General features: G+C 37.8%; 1 protein-coding gene across 3 annotated transcripts in view; it reads right to left on the reverse strand.

Annotated features, from left to right (window-relative positions):
• Window positions 1-19,748, reverse strand: part of DYM (dymeclin) — a 392,550-nt gene that overhangs the window by 273,110 nt on the left and 99,692 nt on the right. For all 3 annotated transcript variants that reach the window (XM_018039568.1, XM_018039567.1, XM_018039569.1), the window contains exons 7-8: window positions 16,391-16,516; window positions 14,955-15,097 (exon numbers count right to left, since the gene is read on the reverse strand). In XM_018039568.1, the coding sequence (XP_017895057.1) occupies window positions 14,955-15,097; window positions 16,391-16,516 (269 nt within the window). The remainder of the gene's footprint in view (window positions 1-14,954; window positions 15,098-16,390; window positions 16,517-19,748) is intronic.

The raw sequence follows: 19,748 nt of genomic DNA on the forward strand, positions 1-19,748 counted from the left end.
AGATATTTTCATAATTTACATTAAAAATCTTAGTAAATCATTAAAACATCACTGAATTTTTTCTAAACAGAAGTTATCTTTCAAATATAACTATGTAATACTTGCTACTAATAGTGGCCATTTATTGTATACCTCCTGGGTAACAGGCGCTTGCCTACACATTGGCTCATCTGATGACCTCAGAGGCCCTACAAAGGAAAGAGTTATCCTCATTTTACCTTGAAGAATTTGAGTCACTGAGAGGTTAAATAGCCCAGGAACATCTAGTTAGTAAATGGCAAGACCAGCATTCAGTTTTAGGTCTACTACCAACAGCCAAATACTTGTGCTTCTTCCATGATACCAAATTATCAAAATCTAGAGCCAAAATCCCTCCAAAGGACATAATATGGGGTGGCCTCCAAAATCAGATCCATCCATCTTGGCTGAACGTGAGCCATCAGGAAAGACTCTTGAGTTAGAACGATTGGCCAAAGACCACCCGGAAACTAATCCCATCACCATAAAACCCGAGACTGTGAGCCACACAGCAGAGCAGTTCTCCTGGGTTTCCTTACCCTACTGCTCTCCAACAGGGTGCCCTTTTCCAATAAAATCTCTTGCTTTGTCAGCACATGTGTCTCCTCGGACAATTCATTTCTGAGTGTTAGACAAGGGCCCAGTTTCGGGCCCTGGAAGGGGTCCCTCTTCCTGCAACAAATGGCGACTCTGGCGGGGACTCTTCTTCACCAAGACTGACATCCTGACCACTCGGGGTACTCAGGGGCCAGCTTGCCTGCCAATGGACCAGACAGAGTGGCCGCAACTGGGACCCTTTTGTCCCTGGTCTCCTCCTGATGCAGACAACTGGCCAGAGTGCCCCGACCGGTAAGGAACAAGAGACTTTATTGACCGCTCTCTCCTTCCCTCTCTCTTTCCTCTCCTTAACCCTTCCTATCCTTCCCTGTTTTTCTAGTCCCCAGTCCTGGACGCAGGAATCTGGTGGAAGGGCCCTCAGCCTGAGCTGAGGATTGGAGACTGATCACCTCTTCTTGGCAGAGAACTCGCATTCTGGTTCTGATTTCTGGTAGGGCTGAGTTCCAGTCCTCCCTTCTCTGGCAGCCAAGGGAAAAGTCCCATAACGCCTGGATATCTGTAGGTGGCAGGAGACGTCTGTAAGGCCACCCCTTTCACTCCCCCTCTCCTGCCTCCTCCCCCTTCTTCTTTCAACCTGGCTTCCTTTCCTCCCTTGAAATCTTTGATGTTACACTATAGGAGGTTTTCTGCAATGTGGGAGACCTGGGTTCGATCCCTGGGTCAGGAAGATCCCCTGGAGAAGGAAATGGCAACTCACTGCAGTATTCTTGCCTGGAGAATCCCATGGACAGAGGAGCTTGGTGGGCTACAGTCCATGGGTCGCAAAGAGTCGGACACGACTGAGTGACTTCACTTTCACTTTCCAAAATCAGAAAAGAAAATAATTTGTTTCAATCACAGGATTATTATTGGAAAATCTCCTTATGCATTCTGTAATGCCACTTCTGTTTTGTTTGTTTTTAAACATATTAGTGAGGTTTGAATGGGCTGTGGGTGATCTACTTTGGCCACCAACCCTCAGCACCACCACTATACAGTGTGTGGTTTAAAATAAAGAATGACTGGAGCTAAAAGGTACCTTAACTATCAAAAAACATAAGGGACTAGCAGCCTCCAAAACCGAGAATTTCAGTGAGAATTTCTTCATGACCTACTTAATACCTACTACTGACTCAATGTTTTGAGTCCTCCCCACCAAATTCATATAGAGCCCTAATCCTAATATGGTGGTAATAAGAGGTGGGGCTTTTGGAAAGTGATTAGGTTTAGCTGAGGTCATCAGGGTGGAGCCCCCAGGATTGTATTTGTGACCTTGTAGGAGGAAGAAGAGACATCAGTGAAGAAATGCCATGTGAAGATGCTGTGCAACCAGTCAAGAAGAGAGCTTTCCCCAAGAACCAAATCAGACAGGACCTTGATCTTAGACTTTCCACCCTCTAAAACTGTTCAGAAATAAATATCTGCTGTTCAAGCCACACAGTCTATGGTATTTTGTTACAGTAGTCAGTTAGTTCAGTCACTCAGTCATGCCCGACTCTTTGTGATCCCATGGGACTGCAGCGCACCAGGCTTCCCTGTCCATCACCAACTCCCAGAACTTGCTCAAACTCATGTCCATTGAGTCGGTGATCTGACAAAATGTTACCACCATATACCCTGCTCCGTCACATAACAAGTCACACAGGTAGAAGTCTTCATTCACATGTTTTGTAAAACATCTCTAACAGCATAAGGTGGTCTGCTTATAGATTAAAGTAAGCATCAAGAATCAATTGTCTTACCAACTAACTAAGATATCTTGGACTAGTTGAACATTTGAAATATTTATTACAATTCAGGGTGGGTCAGCATTTTTTCTTTACTAAAATTTTTGGCTAATTTTATAAACAAAATATTAAAAAGAAAATATAATCTTATGAAAAACTAGTGAGTAAGAAATAGTACCACAGTGACTGTTGTCAAGGCAAGTTCATTTAGGAAGCAAGGAGAAATCTCTTGTGGGCAATATCTATTTAACAATCAGATTTTCCTTTCTGACTGTCATTAGCCAAATTTTGCACCACATAAAATGAAAAGTGAATTGGAGAATGAGCAAAAGTATGACTGGTATATTCAGTTTGGTCAGTATTTCAAAACATTTTTTACCTAAATTTTAAGGCTTGAGCAGACAAAAAAGATAAAATAGTCTCTCAGATTTTTTAATTGTCTTATATAAATTTGTTAAGAGACTTTCCAGTCACTTATGTCATCTGTTTAATATATTTTCTTTTAAATTATTTTTATTTTGATTAGCAAGAAACTGCAGAGTTTCGGTACATATAATAAGAGTCATTTACCTGAGGAGGGATGTTGTATAGTTTTATAATTGGTTTTATATACAGTATCTCACTTACTCTTCACAATAACAATAACCTAATACAAAACCCCTTATTTTTCAGCTTTATAACTAGAATAATGAGATACAAAGAGTTAAAGAACTTGTCTAAGGACCATGCTAAGCTGGGGCTCCATCCCAAATAACCCAATTCTCCATATCAAATTCTGGAAATCCACTCTTATCCACAAGGACTTTCAGGAATGAGAGAAGAGAAAGAGCAACTGAGAGGTCTCTGTGGTGCAATCCAAACAGAGGAGATATAGGAGGAAAGGGGCCTCATCTGAACTCACAAAAGGCTTGCTCAGCACTTCCTGCCACTGGGGGACTACAAGGTCCAGTTTCATGAAGATCCTTGTGCATCAGTCCTAAGTCAGGGAAAACTGTAGGAATCCACTTTAACTCTAAAAGTCTGCTATCTGGGAAAACCACACTACTTACTGCCCTCACAGCAAATCTTCACTGGGAACCCAGGAAATGAGATCTCGTTTACGTAGAACAGTCACAAAATCCCTAGTTATATTAATACTCTCTGTTATTTTACACGTGCCACCTACATAAACACTCTGCTTTCCACACTGTAATTAGAATGTATCAATCCTCTCAATATGATGTCTAGCACCTAACTCTGAATAAAGCAGGAAGCCCCCAAATATTAATATTTTTCTAATGACAATCCAGGGCTCCAATTAGAGTAAATCTTATGCATTGGCTAGAGCTATGGATGACATTACACTAACAAAATTATATCTGAGATAGATACACTGAAAGGTCTGTACCTGTATTATAAAATCTGAAGGGGAATAGGACATAAAAGTTACATATGGAAAATACTTAGATAATAAAATTAATAATGAAGCCATTAACAACAGAATGCTATCTGCCAAAACAGTTAATGGGCAGTTACTCTAGATGAATAAGAAAATACAGTGTCCAGAATCAGGGAATTTGGAGTTCCAACTTATTTCATGCTGTAGTACCGTACTGTCAGACTTAACCAATCCTAATAAATTAGACCATATCAGCTACAGAGAACAAGAAGAGAAAGCAAGGTAACACAGAAGGAGAGGGTCAGTTAAACCCGTTAGAGATGCCTCAAAACAACACATTCCCCAGTGGTTAATAGTACTGACTCAATTATCTGCCACGATGGGCTCCCAGCAGAACAAATTCAGGCACTAGAAAGCGACCAGAGCGTAATTTTGTGCTCCAAAACTATGAATGAAAGTTCGTCAGCATGTATTATAGATATTACCAGATAAAGTAACATATTAATATATAATTCACTCTGACCACTTCCAGAAAAATAAATAAATCACACTTGACATATATATGAAAATTATTTTTTTAAACAAGGAACGAAATTTGTTTTTTCAGTTTTCTAACCTTATTGAGGTTTTCAATGGCTAAGTCAAAGATCTCTCCTGGTAAATGTCACTGGACTTAAAAATATGTGGGTTACTTTCAAGTATCTTTTGTTATTGATTTTCAACTTAATTCCACAGTGATAAGAGAATAGACTCTGTATGATTTTGATACCTTTAGACCATGAGATTTTTGCATCTTGTTTATGTCCCTGCATATAATCCAGTGTCTCCTAGTTTATAATTGATGGGAACTTCTATAGACTTTGTATCCTACTGCTGTGTGAAAGTTGTATTTGTGTGTATTAGTCGGTCTGTCATGTCCGACACTTTGCAACCCCATGGACTGCAGTCTACAAGGCTCCTTGGTCCATAAACTTCTCCAGGAAAGAATACTGGAGTAGACAGTCATTCCCTTCTCCAGCGGATTGTCTTGACCCAGGGATCAAACCCAGGTCTTCTGAATTGCAAGCAGATTCTTTACCATCTGAGCCAGGTGCTTTTCAGATCTACTATATTCTTATACTTTTCTGTATATTCATTCTATTAACTTTTAGGAGTTTGATATTAAAACTCCAATTAAAAATCTTAACTTATCTACTGAAAATAACTGTAATATAGAATGGAACTATATGTAACTTTGTTCTGTATTTTCCAAGTCTCCTATAAATGTGTTATCAAACTTTCATAATTTAAAAAAACAAAAAAAGAAAAAAGAACAGAATTTATAGAAGTTAATTTTCATTACTCTCATTGACTTCAATAAACTTACTAGTGGTAATCAAACATCATCCAAGCACTTACTAACAAGACCAATACCTCAAGACCAATAGTTAAACAGAATGAAGGGCATACATACTAACCAAAGCAATCTACAGATTTCATGTGATCCCTATCAAATTACCCATGACATCTTTCACTGAACTGGAGCAAATAATCCTAAAAATTTATGTAGAACCACAAAAGACAGAATTGCCTAAGCAATCCTGAGGAAAAGAACACAAAAAGCTGGAGGCATAACACATTCAGACTTCAGATAACACTACAAAGCTATGGTAATCAACACAGCATGATATTGGCACAGAAACAAAAGTATGAATGAGAGCCCAGAAATAAACCCACACACCTATAGGCAATTAATCTTCGATGAAGGAGGCAAGATGGAAAAAAGACAGTCTCTTCAGCAAGTGATGCTGGACATGTGGATAGTCACATGTAAACCAATGAAGTCAGAACACTCCCTCAGATCATATACAAAAATAAACCCAAAATGGCTTAAAGACTTGAATATAATCCAACACACCATAAAACCCCCAGAAGAAAACACAGGCAAAACGTTCTCTGACGTAAATCTTACCTATGTTTTCTTTGGTCAGTCTCCCAAGGCAAAAGAAATAAAAATAAAAATAAACAAATGGGATCTAATCAAACTTAAAAGCTTTTGCATAGCAAAGGAAAGCATACACAAAACAAAAGACTGGGAGAAAATATTTGCAAATAATGTGACAGACAAGGGCTTAACTTCCACAATATACAAACAGCTCACACAACTCAAAAAAAACCCAATAAAAACCGAATCAAAAATAAGCAGAAGAACTAACAGGCATTTCTCCAAAGAAGACATTCAGATGACCAACAGGCAGAAAAGATGGTCAACATCACTAATTATAGAAATGTAAAGCAAAACTAAAATGAATCATCAACTCAAACCAGTCAGAATAGCCATCACCAAAGAGTCTACGAAGAGATTCTGGAGAGAGTGTGGAGAAAAAAGAACCTTCTGCACTGCTGGTGGGAATGTAAATTAGTATAGCCACTACAGTGAATAGTATGGAGGTTCCATAGAAAACTAAAAATAGAGCTACTATAAGATTCTGCATCCCACTCCTGGGCTTTGACACACGCACGCATGCACACACGCATGCACGCGCGCACACACACACACATAGGGCTACCCTGGTGGCTAACGCGCACACATGCACGCGCGCGCACACACACACATAGGGCTACCTGATGGCTCAAACGATAAATAATCTGCCTCTGGGTTCAATCCCTAGGTTGAGAAGATCCGCTGGAGAAAGGATTGCCGACCCACTCCAGTATTCTTGCCTGTTGAATTCCAGACAGAGGAGCCTGGCAGGCTACAGTCCATAGCGTCACAGAGTTGGACATGACTGAATGACTAACACTTTCACTTTCATATATATATACATATACGAACAAACACAAAACAGAATATTACTCAGCCATAAAAAATGAATGAAATGATGCCACTTCTAGCAACATGGATGGACCTAAGAGATTACCACACTAAGTGAAGTAAGACAGAAGAAGACAAGTATCATATGAAATAGCTTATTTGTGAAATCTAAACAAACAAAAAAATTATACAAATGAACTTATTTATGAAACAAAAGGAGACTCACAGATACAGAAAACAAACTCATGGTTACCAAAGGGGATGGGGAGATAAATTAGGAGTTTAGGATTAACATATACAAACTATATGTAAATAGGTAAAAAATAAGAACCTTCTGTTATGTAGCACAGGAAACTATACTCAATTATCTTTTAATATATTGTGGAATATATATGTGTGTATATATATGGATAAGTGAATCACTTTGCTGTACATTTGAAACTAACAACACTATAAAATAACTATACTTCAATTTTTTAAGTCTAAAAAAATAGAGACATCCCCTTTTAAAAAAAAAAAACACATTCAAGTATTTACGGGTAAAGGGCCATGATGCATATAATTTATCTTCAAATAGTTAAACGAAAAAAACTTGTGTGTGTACGTGTGTGCAGAATAGAGGGTGGAGAGGAATACAAATACAAAATAAATCAGATTAAAATGTCAACAATAAATCAGTCTGGTTAAAGGTATATACTGATAATTTGGGGAGTTTATTTTTGGAATTATTATATATATGTGTGTGAGCTTATTTTCAAAGAAAGCTTTTTAAAAGTGGGGAAAAAAGCAAAATGGTGATAAGTCTTAAAGATGGGTTATGCATAAATAGTCTGCACATCTTTGAAATTTTCCACAATAAAATGTTAAAAAAAGAAAATACTAAACAACAAGGAGGTAAAATCATGTATGTAAATTTGATGCTTTCAAACTGTGGCTAGAGAAGACTCTGAGAGTGCCTTTGACTGCAGGGTATCAAACCAGTCAATCCTAAAGGAAAATCAATCTCAAATATTCATTGGAAGGAGTGATGCTGAAGCTCCAATACTTTGGCCACTTGATGCAAGGAACTTACTCACTGAAAAAGACCCTGATGCTGGGAAAGACAGAAGGCAGGAGGAGAAGGGGACCAAAGAGGATACGATGGTTGGATGGCATCACCGACTCAATGGACATGAGTTTGAGTAAACTCCAGGAGACAGTGAAGGACAGCAAAGCCTGGTGTGCTGCAGTCTACAGTGTCACAAAGAGTTGGACACTACTTAGCAACTGAACAACCAAATTAACTACTAAAGTGATGGGCAAACATAAGACTTCAATAAGTGATAGACATGTTATATAACTGAGTTTACATTTACCTTGAGTGTTCAGGTCAGTTCAGTCGTTCAGTAGTGTCCAACTCTTTGAGACCCCATGGACTGCAGCACACCAGGCCTCCCTGTCCATCACCAACTCCCGGAGTTTACTCAAACTCATGCCCATTGAGTCAGGGATGCCATCCAACCATTTCATGCTCTGTTGTCCCCTTCTCCTCTCGCCTTCAATCGTTCCCAGCATCAGGGACTTTTCAAATGAGTCGGTTCTTCCCATTAGGTGGCCAAAGTATTGGAGTTTCAGCTTCAACATCAGTCCTTCCAATGAACATTCAGGAATGATTTCCTTTAGGATGGACTGGTTGGATCTCCTTGCAATCCAAGGAACTCTCAAGAGTCTTCTCCAACACCACAGTTCAAAAGCATCAATTCTTCAGTGCTCAGCTTTCTTTATAGTCCAACTCTCACATCCATACATGACCACTGGAAAAACCATAGCTTTGACTAGAGGCACCTTTCTTGGCAAAGTAATGTCTCTGCTTTTTAATATGCTGTCTAGGTTGGTCATAACTTTCCTTCCAAGGAATAAGCATCTGTTTATTTCATGGTTGCCATCACCATCTGCAGTGATTTTGGAGCCCCCCAAAATTAAGTCTGCCACTGTTTCCCCATTTTTTTCCCATGAAGTGATCGGACTGGATGCCATGATCTTCGTTTTCTGAATGTTGAGCTTTAAGCCAACTTTTTCACTCTTTCACTTTCATCAAGAGGCTCTTTAGTTCTTCTTCACTTTCTGCCATAAGGGTGGTGTCATATGCATATGTGAGGTTATTGATATTTCTCCCGGCAATCTTGATTCCAGCTTGTGTTTCTTCCAGTCCAGCCATTTCTCATGATGTACTCTGCATAGAAGTTAAATAAGCACAGTGACAACATACAGCCTTGACATACTCCTTTTCCTATTTGGAACCAGTCTGTTGTTCCATGTCCAGTTCTAACTGTTGCTTCCTGACCTGCATACAGATTTCTCAAAAGGCAGGTTAGGTGGTCTGGTATTCCCATCTCTTGAAGAATTTTCCACACTTTGTGGTGGTCCACACAATCAAAGGCTTTGGCATAGTCAATAAAGCAGAAAGAGATGTTTTTCTGGAACTCTCTTGCTTTTTCCATGATCCAGCGGATGTTGGCAATTTGATCTCTGTGTTCCTCTGCCTTTTCTAAAACCAGCTTGAACATCTGGAAGCTCACAGTTCATGTATTGCTGAAGCCTGGCTTGGAGAATTTTGAGCATTACTTTACTAGCGTGTGAGATGAGTGCAATTGTGTGGTAGTTTGAGCATTCTTTGGCATTGCCTTTCTTTGGGATTGGAATGAAAACTGACCTTTTCCAGTCCTGTGGCCACTGCTGAGTTCTCCAAATTTCTTGGCATATTGATTGCAGTACTTTCAGAGCATCATCTTTTAGGATTTGAAACAGCTCAACTAGAATTCCATCACCTCCACTAGCTTTGTTCGTAGTGATGCTTCCTAAGGCCCACCTGACTTCACATTCCAGGATGTCTGGCTCTAGGTGAGTGATCACATCATCATGATTATCTGGGTCGTGAAGATCTTTTTTGTACAGTTCTTCCATGTATTCTTGCCATCTCTTCTTAATATCTTCTGCTTCTGTTAGGTCCATACCATTTCTGTCCTTTATCGAGCCCATCTTTGCATGAAATGTTCCCTTAGTATCTCTAATTTTCTTGAAGAGATCTCTAGTCTTTTCCATTCTGTTGTTTTCCTCTATTTTTTTGCACTGATCACTGAGGAAGGCTTCCTTATCTCTCCTTGCTATTCTTTGGAACTCTGCATTCACAGGGTATATCTTTCCTTTTCTCCTTTGCTTTTCGCTTCTCTTCTTTTCACAGCTATTTGTAAGGCCTCCTCAGACAGCCATTTTGCTTTTTTGCATTTCTGTTTCTTGGGGATGGTCTTGATCTCTGTCTCCTGTACAATGTCACAAACCTCCGTCCATAGTTCATCAGGCACTCTATCAGATCCAGTCCCTTAAATCTATTTCTCACTTCCACTGTATAATCGTAAGGGATTTGATTTAGGTCACACCTGAATGGTCTAGTGGTTTTCCCTACTTTCTTCAATTTAAGTCTGAATTTGGCAATAAGGAGTTCATGATCTGAGCCACAGTCAGCTCCTGGTCCTGAGGTAGCTGTCTTAGCTTTGGTATTTAATTACACACAAGTATTTACTGACAGTCTACAAATATAAGGGGCTCTGCTGCAGTGACACCCTCACATAAGTCAAGAAGCAGCTTATACTCTCAGGACTCGAGTGGTGACAATGAAAGGCCAAACAGTAAGGACCTTTATAGGAAAAGTATCTAAAAAAGAGTGGGAATCTGCTTAGTTGCTCAGTTGTGTCCTACTCTTTGCCATCCCATGGACTGTAGCCCGTCAGGCTCCTCTGTCCAAGGGATTGTCCAGGCAAGAAACTGGAGTGAGTTGCCATGCCCTCCTCCAGGGGATATTCCCAACCCAGGAATTGAACCCAGGTCTCTCACACTGCAGGCAGATTCTGTACCATCTGAGCCAGCAAGGAAGCCCAAGAATATTGCAGTGGGTAGCCTATCCCTTCTCCAAGGTATCTTTCCAACCCAGAAATCAAACCAGGGTCTCTTGTATTACAGGCAGATCTTACTAGCTGTGATACCAGGGAAGCCCCAAATCAACTATGTTTCAATTGAAAATTTTTTTAAATAGGGAAAAATGAAAAAACAAAAAAAGGCCAGATAGCAAAGGTCAAGAGTCAAAAGAACAGAGCTAAAGTGCAAACAAACATGACTTCTTTGCTATGTGATCTTAGACAAATAATTTAATAACTAGAAACAGCTCTTTACCAACTATATTAAAAAAGTAAAACCATTTATTTCACAAGGTTGCTATGAGAATAAAGTGAGATACATAAAAGTTGCTCTGTAAACTGTGAAGTTTTATTGTATATAGAACCAATGGAGGGAGAATGAGGCTTGAACCTAATAATCATAAGACAAAGCAGAGTGTTCAGTGCCTCAGAAAAATCCACATCTAGCTGTGAGGTAGAAAAGGAAGTGTTTTATGGAGAAGGTGGTACTTGAGATGAATCTTAATGGAGGGTCAGAAAACTTAACAGCAGAGAGAGAAGGAAGTAGGATTCTAGATTAGAAAGATAACCCCAAGCGAAAGTATAAAAAAGGAAGAAAGTCAGGCATGTAAAAAGCAGCAGAGTTTCTGCTAAAGTCTGGGAAACAATCAAATATAAATCTGGAAAAATTGAGAATAAACCAGAGAGGGCCCTCCCAAACTCTTTGAAGGTCCAGATGTATGGCTCACTACTCCTCTGGACCCCAGTTCTAACAAAAAGAGTCTCTTCTTCCTTTCCAGTTACAACAAAAACCTCACTGTCGAAGACTGTTGTGTTCTTTGAAATAAGGCACCCTAATTCAAAGGAAATAATTTAAGCAAACCATACTATACATATCCTGCTATGAAAGGAAATGCTTTCTAAATCCAGGAAAAATTTAATCCCAATGAAAATGAATGTAATCCAAAAGGGTTTACAATTTACATTTGGCTTTAGCATCTCTCTCTCTTCTTTTTTTTTTTTTTTTGGTGAGGACCTTCCAAATCGTATCTTTCTCAAGCTAATATTAAAGAAAATTCCTTAACTACCAACGAAAAGATCATCAAACTAAAAGATGACACTACTAAAGTCAAATTTCCTTTGTCAACCCTTAGAGGAAAACATAGACAAAACACTCTGTGACACAAATCACAGCAAGATCCTCTATGACCTACCTCCTAGAGTAATGGCAATAAAAACAAAACTAAACAAACGGGACCTAATTAAACTTAAAAGATTCTGCACAGCCAAGGAAACTATAAACAAAAAAATAACCCTCAGAATGGGAAAAAAAATAATAGCAAATGAAACAACTGACAAAGGGTTAATTTCAAAAACAGCTCATATAAATCAATCCCAGAAAAACAAACCACCCAATCAAAAAGTAGACGAAGGACCTAAACAGACATCTCTCCAAAGACATACAGATGACTAACAAACACATGAAAAGATGCTCAACTTCAACTCATTATTAGAGAAATTAAAATCAAAACCACAATGAGGTATCATCTCATACCAGGCAGAACGGCCATCATCAAAAAGTCTACAAACAATAAATGCTAGAGTGGGTGTGGAGAAAAGAGAACTCTCTTGCACTGTCCGTGGGAATGTAAACTGATACAGCCACTATGGAGAACAGTATGGAGATTTCTTAAAAAAACTAGGAATAAAACAACCATAAGACCCAGCGATTCCACTACTAGGCATGTACCCTGAGGAAACCAAAAGTGAAAAAGACACATGTTCCCTAATGCAGCTCTATTTATAATAGCTAAGACACAGAAGCAATCCAGATGTCCACTGACAGAGGAATGGATAAAGCAGCTGTGGTATATATATACAATGGAATATTACTCAGTCATAAAAAGGAATGCATCTGAGTCAGTCCTAATGAGGTGGATGAACCTAGAGCTATTATACAGAGTAAAATAAGTCAGAAAGAGAAATACAAATATCATATACTGTTTAGATTTAGAATTTAGAAAGAATTTAGAAAGATAGTAGTACTGATGAGCCTATTTGCAGAGCAGCTATGAAGACACAGACACTGAGAACAGACTTACAGACACAGCCTAAAGGGGAGGAAGGAGAGGGTGGGAGGTATGAAGAGAGTAACATGGAAACATACATTACCAAATGTAAAATAGAAAGCCAATGGGAATTTGCTGTATGACTGAGGGAACTCAAACGGGGATTTGGTAACAACCTAGAGCAACGGTTTGGGGAGGGAGGTGGGAGGGACATTCAGGTGGGAGGGGACAAGGGTAAATCAATGGCTGATTCATGTTGATGTTTGGTAGAAACCAATCCAATACTGTAAAGCAATTATCCTTCAATTAAAAACAAATAAATTTTTAAAATATTTCCTTTGTCAACTTGATTGACTTTCATGGAGTGTAGCTTAATTCAAAATTACATGGCTATGACTGTTCTCTTTTTTTAATTTATTTTTTTACTGAAGGATAATTGCTTCACAGAACGTTGTTGTTTTCTGTTAAACCTCAGCAGGAATCAGTCAAAGGTATACATATATCCCCTCCCTTTTGAACCTCCCTCTCATTAAGTTTCTTTTTTGCACAAAATACATAAGTGTGCTTTTTAGAAGAAAAATATCCTTTGGTTGTTTTTTTTTTAATCTTTTGGGCCACATACTGTAAAATAATAAATTACTCCATCACTTATACTTTTACATGAATAGTTTTAAGAAGACTTAAGAAGCTATGCAAAATGCTTTATCACTATAGGCACACAAAAATCCTAAGTCTATTTTAATGCCCTTAGCTGAATACTAAACTTCTTAATGGTAGAGGAAAAGATTAGAGAATCATTCAAAATTATGTGGAAATAGTCTTAAGAGATTATCTATTCCAACTTTGATAGACATTTGCAAGACAAACTGGCAATTTCTTTCTGATACGCAAAGTATATCTGAAATTAAAAAGTCTTTTGGCACCCAGTACAGATGACATCATATACCATACTGGACTTCTTTATGATGACATATAACTGCAAGAAAAATCAAGAACTATACACATCTTTGAAAAACTGCAAAGTATTGTCATTGTTTCAAAGAAAGCAGTTAATGAATTTATACTATCTCCTCCAACCATACTGGTGAGTACTAGAAAATACTCAGCTTTTGAACACTAACACTAGTTTAATGACTGAAAAGAGAAAACACTGGGAATTTCCCAGTGGTTAGGATTCTGGACTCTCACTGCCAAGCAACCAGGTTCAGTTCCTGGGCGGAGAACTAAAAATCCCACATGCCATGTGGCCAAAAAAAAAAACTACTAACAGATTAATCAAGCCTTTCCATGGAACACACAAAGCCCCTCCTGTGCTGCCTTTAGAGACCACACAAGAGCAAGCCTTGAAAGCCTCCTTATGTGAAACAATGAGGGCCACAAGAGGGGTGACTCGGAGAATGAACCTCTATAGATCTGATGGTCAAGGCAGCATGCTCAGCACCAGAGACAAAGCCAAGAGTGATTACAAATGTAATTCAACTTACAATACTAAAAGAAGTCAAAAGAAGACAACCTAGAACAGAGGTCTTTCAATCCAAAGAGGTTCCTGAGACTAATCATCTCATAAATTATCACACAGTACTCCATTTTCCTATCAAACTGACACCCTGGCTAGAGTGTGGAGAGCATGTCACTGCCTAATTCAGCTGCAGAACTCAGCTCCATTTAAAATTCCTTCAGACAGCTGAACTCTTCACTGTGTAATTAAGTGGACCATACATGGTTTCTTAAGTAAGAGCACCCACACAGACCTTACAACTGCCAAAGCGCCAGCCTAGTTTTTGTTTCTCCTTCAGAACAAAGCACAAGTTCAGCTGACGTAACCTCACATGACCTAGGTCCTCTGGTATTTCTAGTCTCAATTTTAAGTCAAAACACTGTGAAGCAGAAATGAGGCTTTACTGGATGATGGGAAAGGATTCTTCAGTTAATGAAATTTGCTTCCAATCTGACAAAATTCATGCTTGTGCCACTTCAGAATTTATTACAAGCCTCTTCAAAATGTGCTAATTTGTCACCAAAGGAAACACTGTGTATAATAAAAAAACTACACCTAATTAGTCATATAAAATCCTACTCAAGAAAGCCCCTAAAATAGAACAATTCCCTCATAAAACTTAAGTGATAAAAAGTTTCCAAGAGCATAACTGTATTTATATTGCACAGCTAGAATGCATACAATATGCATGTTTATATTCTTCTCGAAAAATGCTATCTTATAGGTTAACAATCTATGCATGATTTGCATATACTTCCTTGTATAAATCAGTGCACCAAATGAAAAAATTCTCTATAAATTATAATTTCCGGTATTTCACATTCAACCAGCTACACAGATGCAATATAACAGTACTGGCAGCCAAGTGAACAGAATTTCTTATGACTAATTGGACAAAACCTACTACATACACCACAGAACTGACAAATTCTGGTAAGACTTACTTGCTACTCCTGATGCCAGTCCATAGAGCAGTCCTCCCCCATCCGACTGCTGAGGCAACACATGCGTTCCTGGAGGAGGCGGCTTTTCCTGTCTGATGAAGTTATACAATAAGGTTTTCACAAGTTTGCTGGTATATGGAAGACTACACAAAAAGAAAAAAAAAAAAGATAAATAAAATAAACTCATATTTTGGGGAGTCAACTGACTCTGTATCGTGATAAATATAATTTATTGACATAAAAGGGATTAATAGCACAATTCAAAGAAAATCTAGCATTGTCACAAAACAGAGACGATTATGGGCTTTGAGATCAGACTTCAGGTTGAATGAATTCTGGCTTTCCTCTTACTGTGCTGTATGTTATTCATCAAATCATTTCAACTCTTAAGCTTCAGTTACTTTATTTGTAGTCAGTACAACAGGTGAGATATTACAAATTCAGTATATAATACAGTATTCGACACTTGAAGGGAGGTAGTAACAGAATCAGTAGGAAAAAGCAAGAGTTAAAAAAATACAGAAACTGATGTGAACAGTAATATTTGACTTAACCCAATATATCCAAAATATTCAACATACAACCAATATAATTATTGGACCTTACATTTTTAAAAATAAAAATATGAAATCATTCAATCTATGCATGCATACAAAAATATATCCATACATATACAGACTTTTTTTTCAATGTTAAGACTCTGTCTTTCAGTAATGGATGGAGAGGAGAAGGGAGAGAAAATAGGTTAAAAGGGAAATGTGTTCATAAATTAGTGATGAATCAATTCCTGCAAGCTGGGGAAAGCTTTTAAACAGGCTCTTGAGCCAATGCTTAAGGCCTTTTCATCTCTATTATTAGTGATTTTCAAATGTGTTCCAGAAGAGTCCTGAAGGATTCTGTGAATGTGCCATAGGTATAATCAAGGTGGCAAGAGGGATGTGAGAAAGACTAAGGCATGTGTGTGTGTGTCATGCCTAGCATACAATAAATATTTGCGGCCTAAATTAAAGGAGGGATGGTCAGTGAAGCAGCTGCCAGGGAAGTCCAAACACATGGTTATGAGGCATACACTGCATAGTGGTTTCAATGGAGCTAATGGGAACGGGAAGCTAGAAATAATTTCAGTGAACAAATAAGACTGGATGACTCCTTAAGACATACAGAATGACGCAGCAGGAAGAAAAAGAGGACTTCACAGTTTCAACTCTATAAAGAAACCACTAGAGAAGGCAAAGAAGCTGGAGGATGAAGGGGGTGAGGAGGATGGCTAGTTTAGCCAGGAAAGCACATCCTTATGGGATCAGTCTGAAGTTCTGATGGAACAACCAGAGGAAATGTCTGTTTGGAGATATGGAACAACACTAAGAAAAGAGGACAAGACAAGAACTATAGATGAATACAATAAAGAACTTGACAAATTTAAAATAGAAACATACCATCGACCTCGCATCAAATACTTGTGACTGATGCTCTGTCGCAAAACTTCCTTGTGGAAGAGTTGGCAAGAAAGGAAAACCACCATTGTTGACACAGCTTCTACTGATATTTCATAAGTAATATCTCTGAAAAAACAAGAAACAAAGCAGAATAATGATCATTTAGGAAGATATTGCTCTTTTCTAAATAAACTATACATTTACAAATAAAATCAAAATATTCAACGTTTCTGGATTATTTTAAAAATACTAATATGCTTAATATAAAAACTAAGTCAAGTAAAAATATGGAACCTTTCCTTGTCATTAGTTTTTGTAATGGGTGAAATATCTCTTTACTTTCTTATTTTCCAGTTCCATCTACTGATGAATGACAAGTATATTAGCGTATAATGGAAATAACTGAGAGCAAAGATCCACTCTAAAGCCCGTATGTTTATCCCTGTTTAGCTATAACACAGAAACAAACATTCAGATTGTAAAACCAAAGAGAAGTCACAGGGTAGGGACGACAACAATGACTTTCCGAGTTGATATTCACTTTATAATAAGAACAATGGTAAACTCTAGATCTTCTCTCTAAGAGTGTACATTCTCAAGGCCAACTCTGCCTGTTCAGCAAAATATGAATAGTAAACAAATTATCCTTGTTTTCTTAAGTACATTTCTTTTACGAAAGACTACTACTGTCCTCCAAAAATCATTAACCCCTTTTAGAAACAAACCTCAGATCAAATAAAAAGGAAACAATTTCAGCTGAGTAGGGAGCACAAACAGGAACAAATGCATCAAAAATGTTTCAATTATTGCAAAACTTTAAACACAATTATCAGGCAAAACAGTAACGTGTTAGACCAGGAAAGTGAAAATCTCAACAACACAACAAAAAGAGTAACAGCTCCAAAAAAAAATCAAAATATTTTTACAGAACTGAAATATTCATGCAAAGTGCAAAGAAAACACTTAACACCTACTTACAGGAAGCTCATTAAGCAAATTAAAGATGATTTTATTCTAGAAATGGGCAAGCTTACCAGATTTTTAGACTTCCCTGCAGGAGACCCAGGTTCGATCTCTGGGTTGGGAAGATCCCCTGGAGAAGGGAATGCATATCCACTCCAGTATTATTGCCTGGAGAATTCCATGGATGGAGGATCCTGGCAGGTTACAGTCCATGGGGTCGCAAAGAGTCAGACACAATTGAGTGGCTAACACGTCCACTTTTCACTTTCACCAGATTTTTAAGTTCTATCAGATATATATGGAGTTCATGTGGATAGAAATATCTTTTGGAAGTATACAAAATAAAACCCAAAAGAATAAATCTCATTTCTGCTCAGAAATGTAATACAGTATAACACTTCTCTTTCCTGAAATTTCCATAAATATTATTGTAAATATTAACCACATTAAAGGCAATTCTTTTATTCGCTCTTATTTCTCAAAATGAATCAAAAACAGTCCTGATGTGCTGTGTTATGGTTCATTAATTCTTTGCTAATGATGATTTGGGTGCAAAGCCCAAAGGATTTTGAATCACAACAATCATTTATTCGTACAGCCCATGCCCACCAGGAATCTATACTCTATAGTCAATTGGCTAGGCTCTTCAGTTGGGTCAGGGCTTGAAGACAAATCCTGAAGAACAAATATCCTGCCACCAGGTACAGTAATCTGAATAGGTGACTACCTCCGAATATATTTGTTAATGTATTCAGTCATTGCATCAATAATTAAAAAAAAAAAAACACTAGTGGTTTACAATTCAACATCTTACTCTAGGTCCCAGAACCAGGAAGAAATGGTTATCCTTTGTCTAAACTAAAGACTATGGTTATTAATAAATATTAGATGTAACAACCTTAAGGAAAGACTATAGATTTAGAACAAAAGGCTGTTCTCCTTTGAAATTATTTGGGCCTAACAACTTCACAAATGGGACAACAGGAAAAGTTTCAACCTTTGGACCATCCTCTCTTGCCACAGAATTTTGCAAAGAGGTTTTGATGTTGGAAGGTAGGGAAAGCTTGCAGCATGAAAGAGTACTGACTCAAAATGACATTTTCATATCAAACTGAAAATCCACTCCTCAAAATTCTTAAATGAATGAAACTAAGCAATCATTCCTGTGTGCTTCATGCGCTGTGCTGTGCTTAGTCGCTCAGTCGTGTCTGACTCTTCGCGACCCTATGGACTGTAGCCTGCCAAGCTTCTCTGTCCGTGGGGATTCTCCAGGCAAGAATACTGGACTGGGTTGCCATGGATCTCTCAGAGGATCTTCCCAACCCAGGGATCAAACCCAGGTCTCCCGCACTGTAGGTGGATTCTTTACCATCTGAGCCACTGGTGTGTTTCATAGATCCAAAGATAAAAACTCAATGTGTTTATCATATTGTATTCCAGTTGATACATCATTCAACAAATATTTACAAAGAATTTATTCTTACTATGTCTAAACAGGCATTATATTACACATTAATAAATTGTACACATTGGAGATACATCCATTAACAACAAATAACCTCTGTGGATGTTACACTTCAGTGGAAAAAAAAGAACTCAAGTAATAATTACTCCAAAAAGGATCATAAAGAAAAAAGAGCAAGTAACAAGAAGAAAAGATTATACAGTACTCCAATCTTAACTGTAGGATCAAAGAAAAGCTCCTCTGAAAGAGCAACATTAAGACCTAAAGTATAAGAGGCAATGATTTACAGTCAAGTCTATCTTTCTTACCAGAATACATGAGATTTTAGATAGGAATTCTTTTGTTTTTTAGTTGTTTGTACTCCCAACTCGAGTTCATAATAGGCATTCAATGGATAAAGGATACAGAGACAAGAGGGATCTCTACTGCTCTAATTTTGATTGGAACTAAATGGAACTTCCTGAATAGTCAACAGAATAGCATGCCAGGCATACAAAACTTAGAATAGCAAAAAAAAGCAAGAAAGAAACACATTGAGGTCATATAATACACAATCGTAATACAAAAGGAATACTCATTCCAATAAAAATGCAAAGGGACTTTCATGAAAAAAACGATCCAGAATACCACTAACCGACTTATTAGAGAATATCTTATTCATCGTGTTGGTCAGCACTCATTTATTAGTATTAAAACACTAATAAAGGGCAAACAGGATGACTGAACGGAATGGAATCACAAAATATCACAAACATAATTCTACACAGGTTAACTACAACTAAAATTCTCACTGAGCTTCTTTCAGAAACTGTAACATTTTTGAAAGAATAAACATATAGCTAAGTCAACCTTGAAACTGAAAAGAGAAGAGAGGAACTTCCCCTATGAGATATCAAGCCATGTTACACAGCTGTAGCAATAAAAACAGTA

The sequence above is a fragment of the Capra hircus genome, chromosome 24, assembly GCF_001704415.2.
Source record: "Capra hircus breed San Clemente chromosome 24, ASM170441v1, whole genome shotgun sequence".
In the NCBI taxonomy this organism is placed as follows: Eukaryota; Metazoa; Chordata; class Mammalia; order Artiodactyla; family Bovidae; genus Capra; species Capra hircus.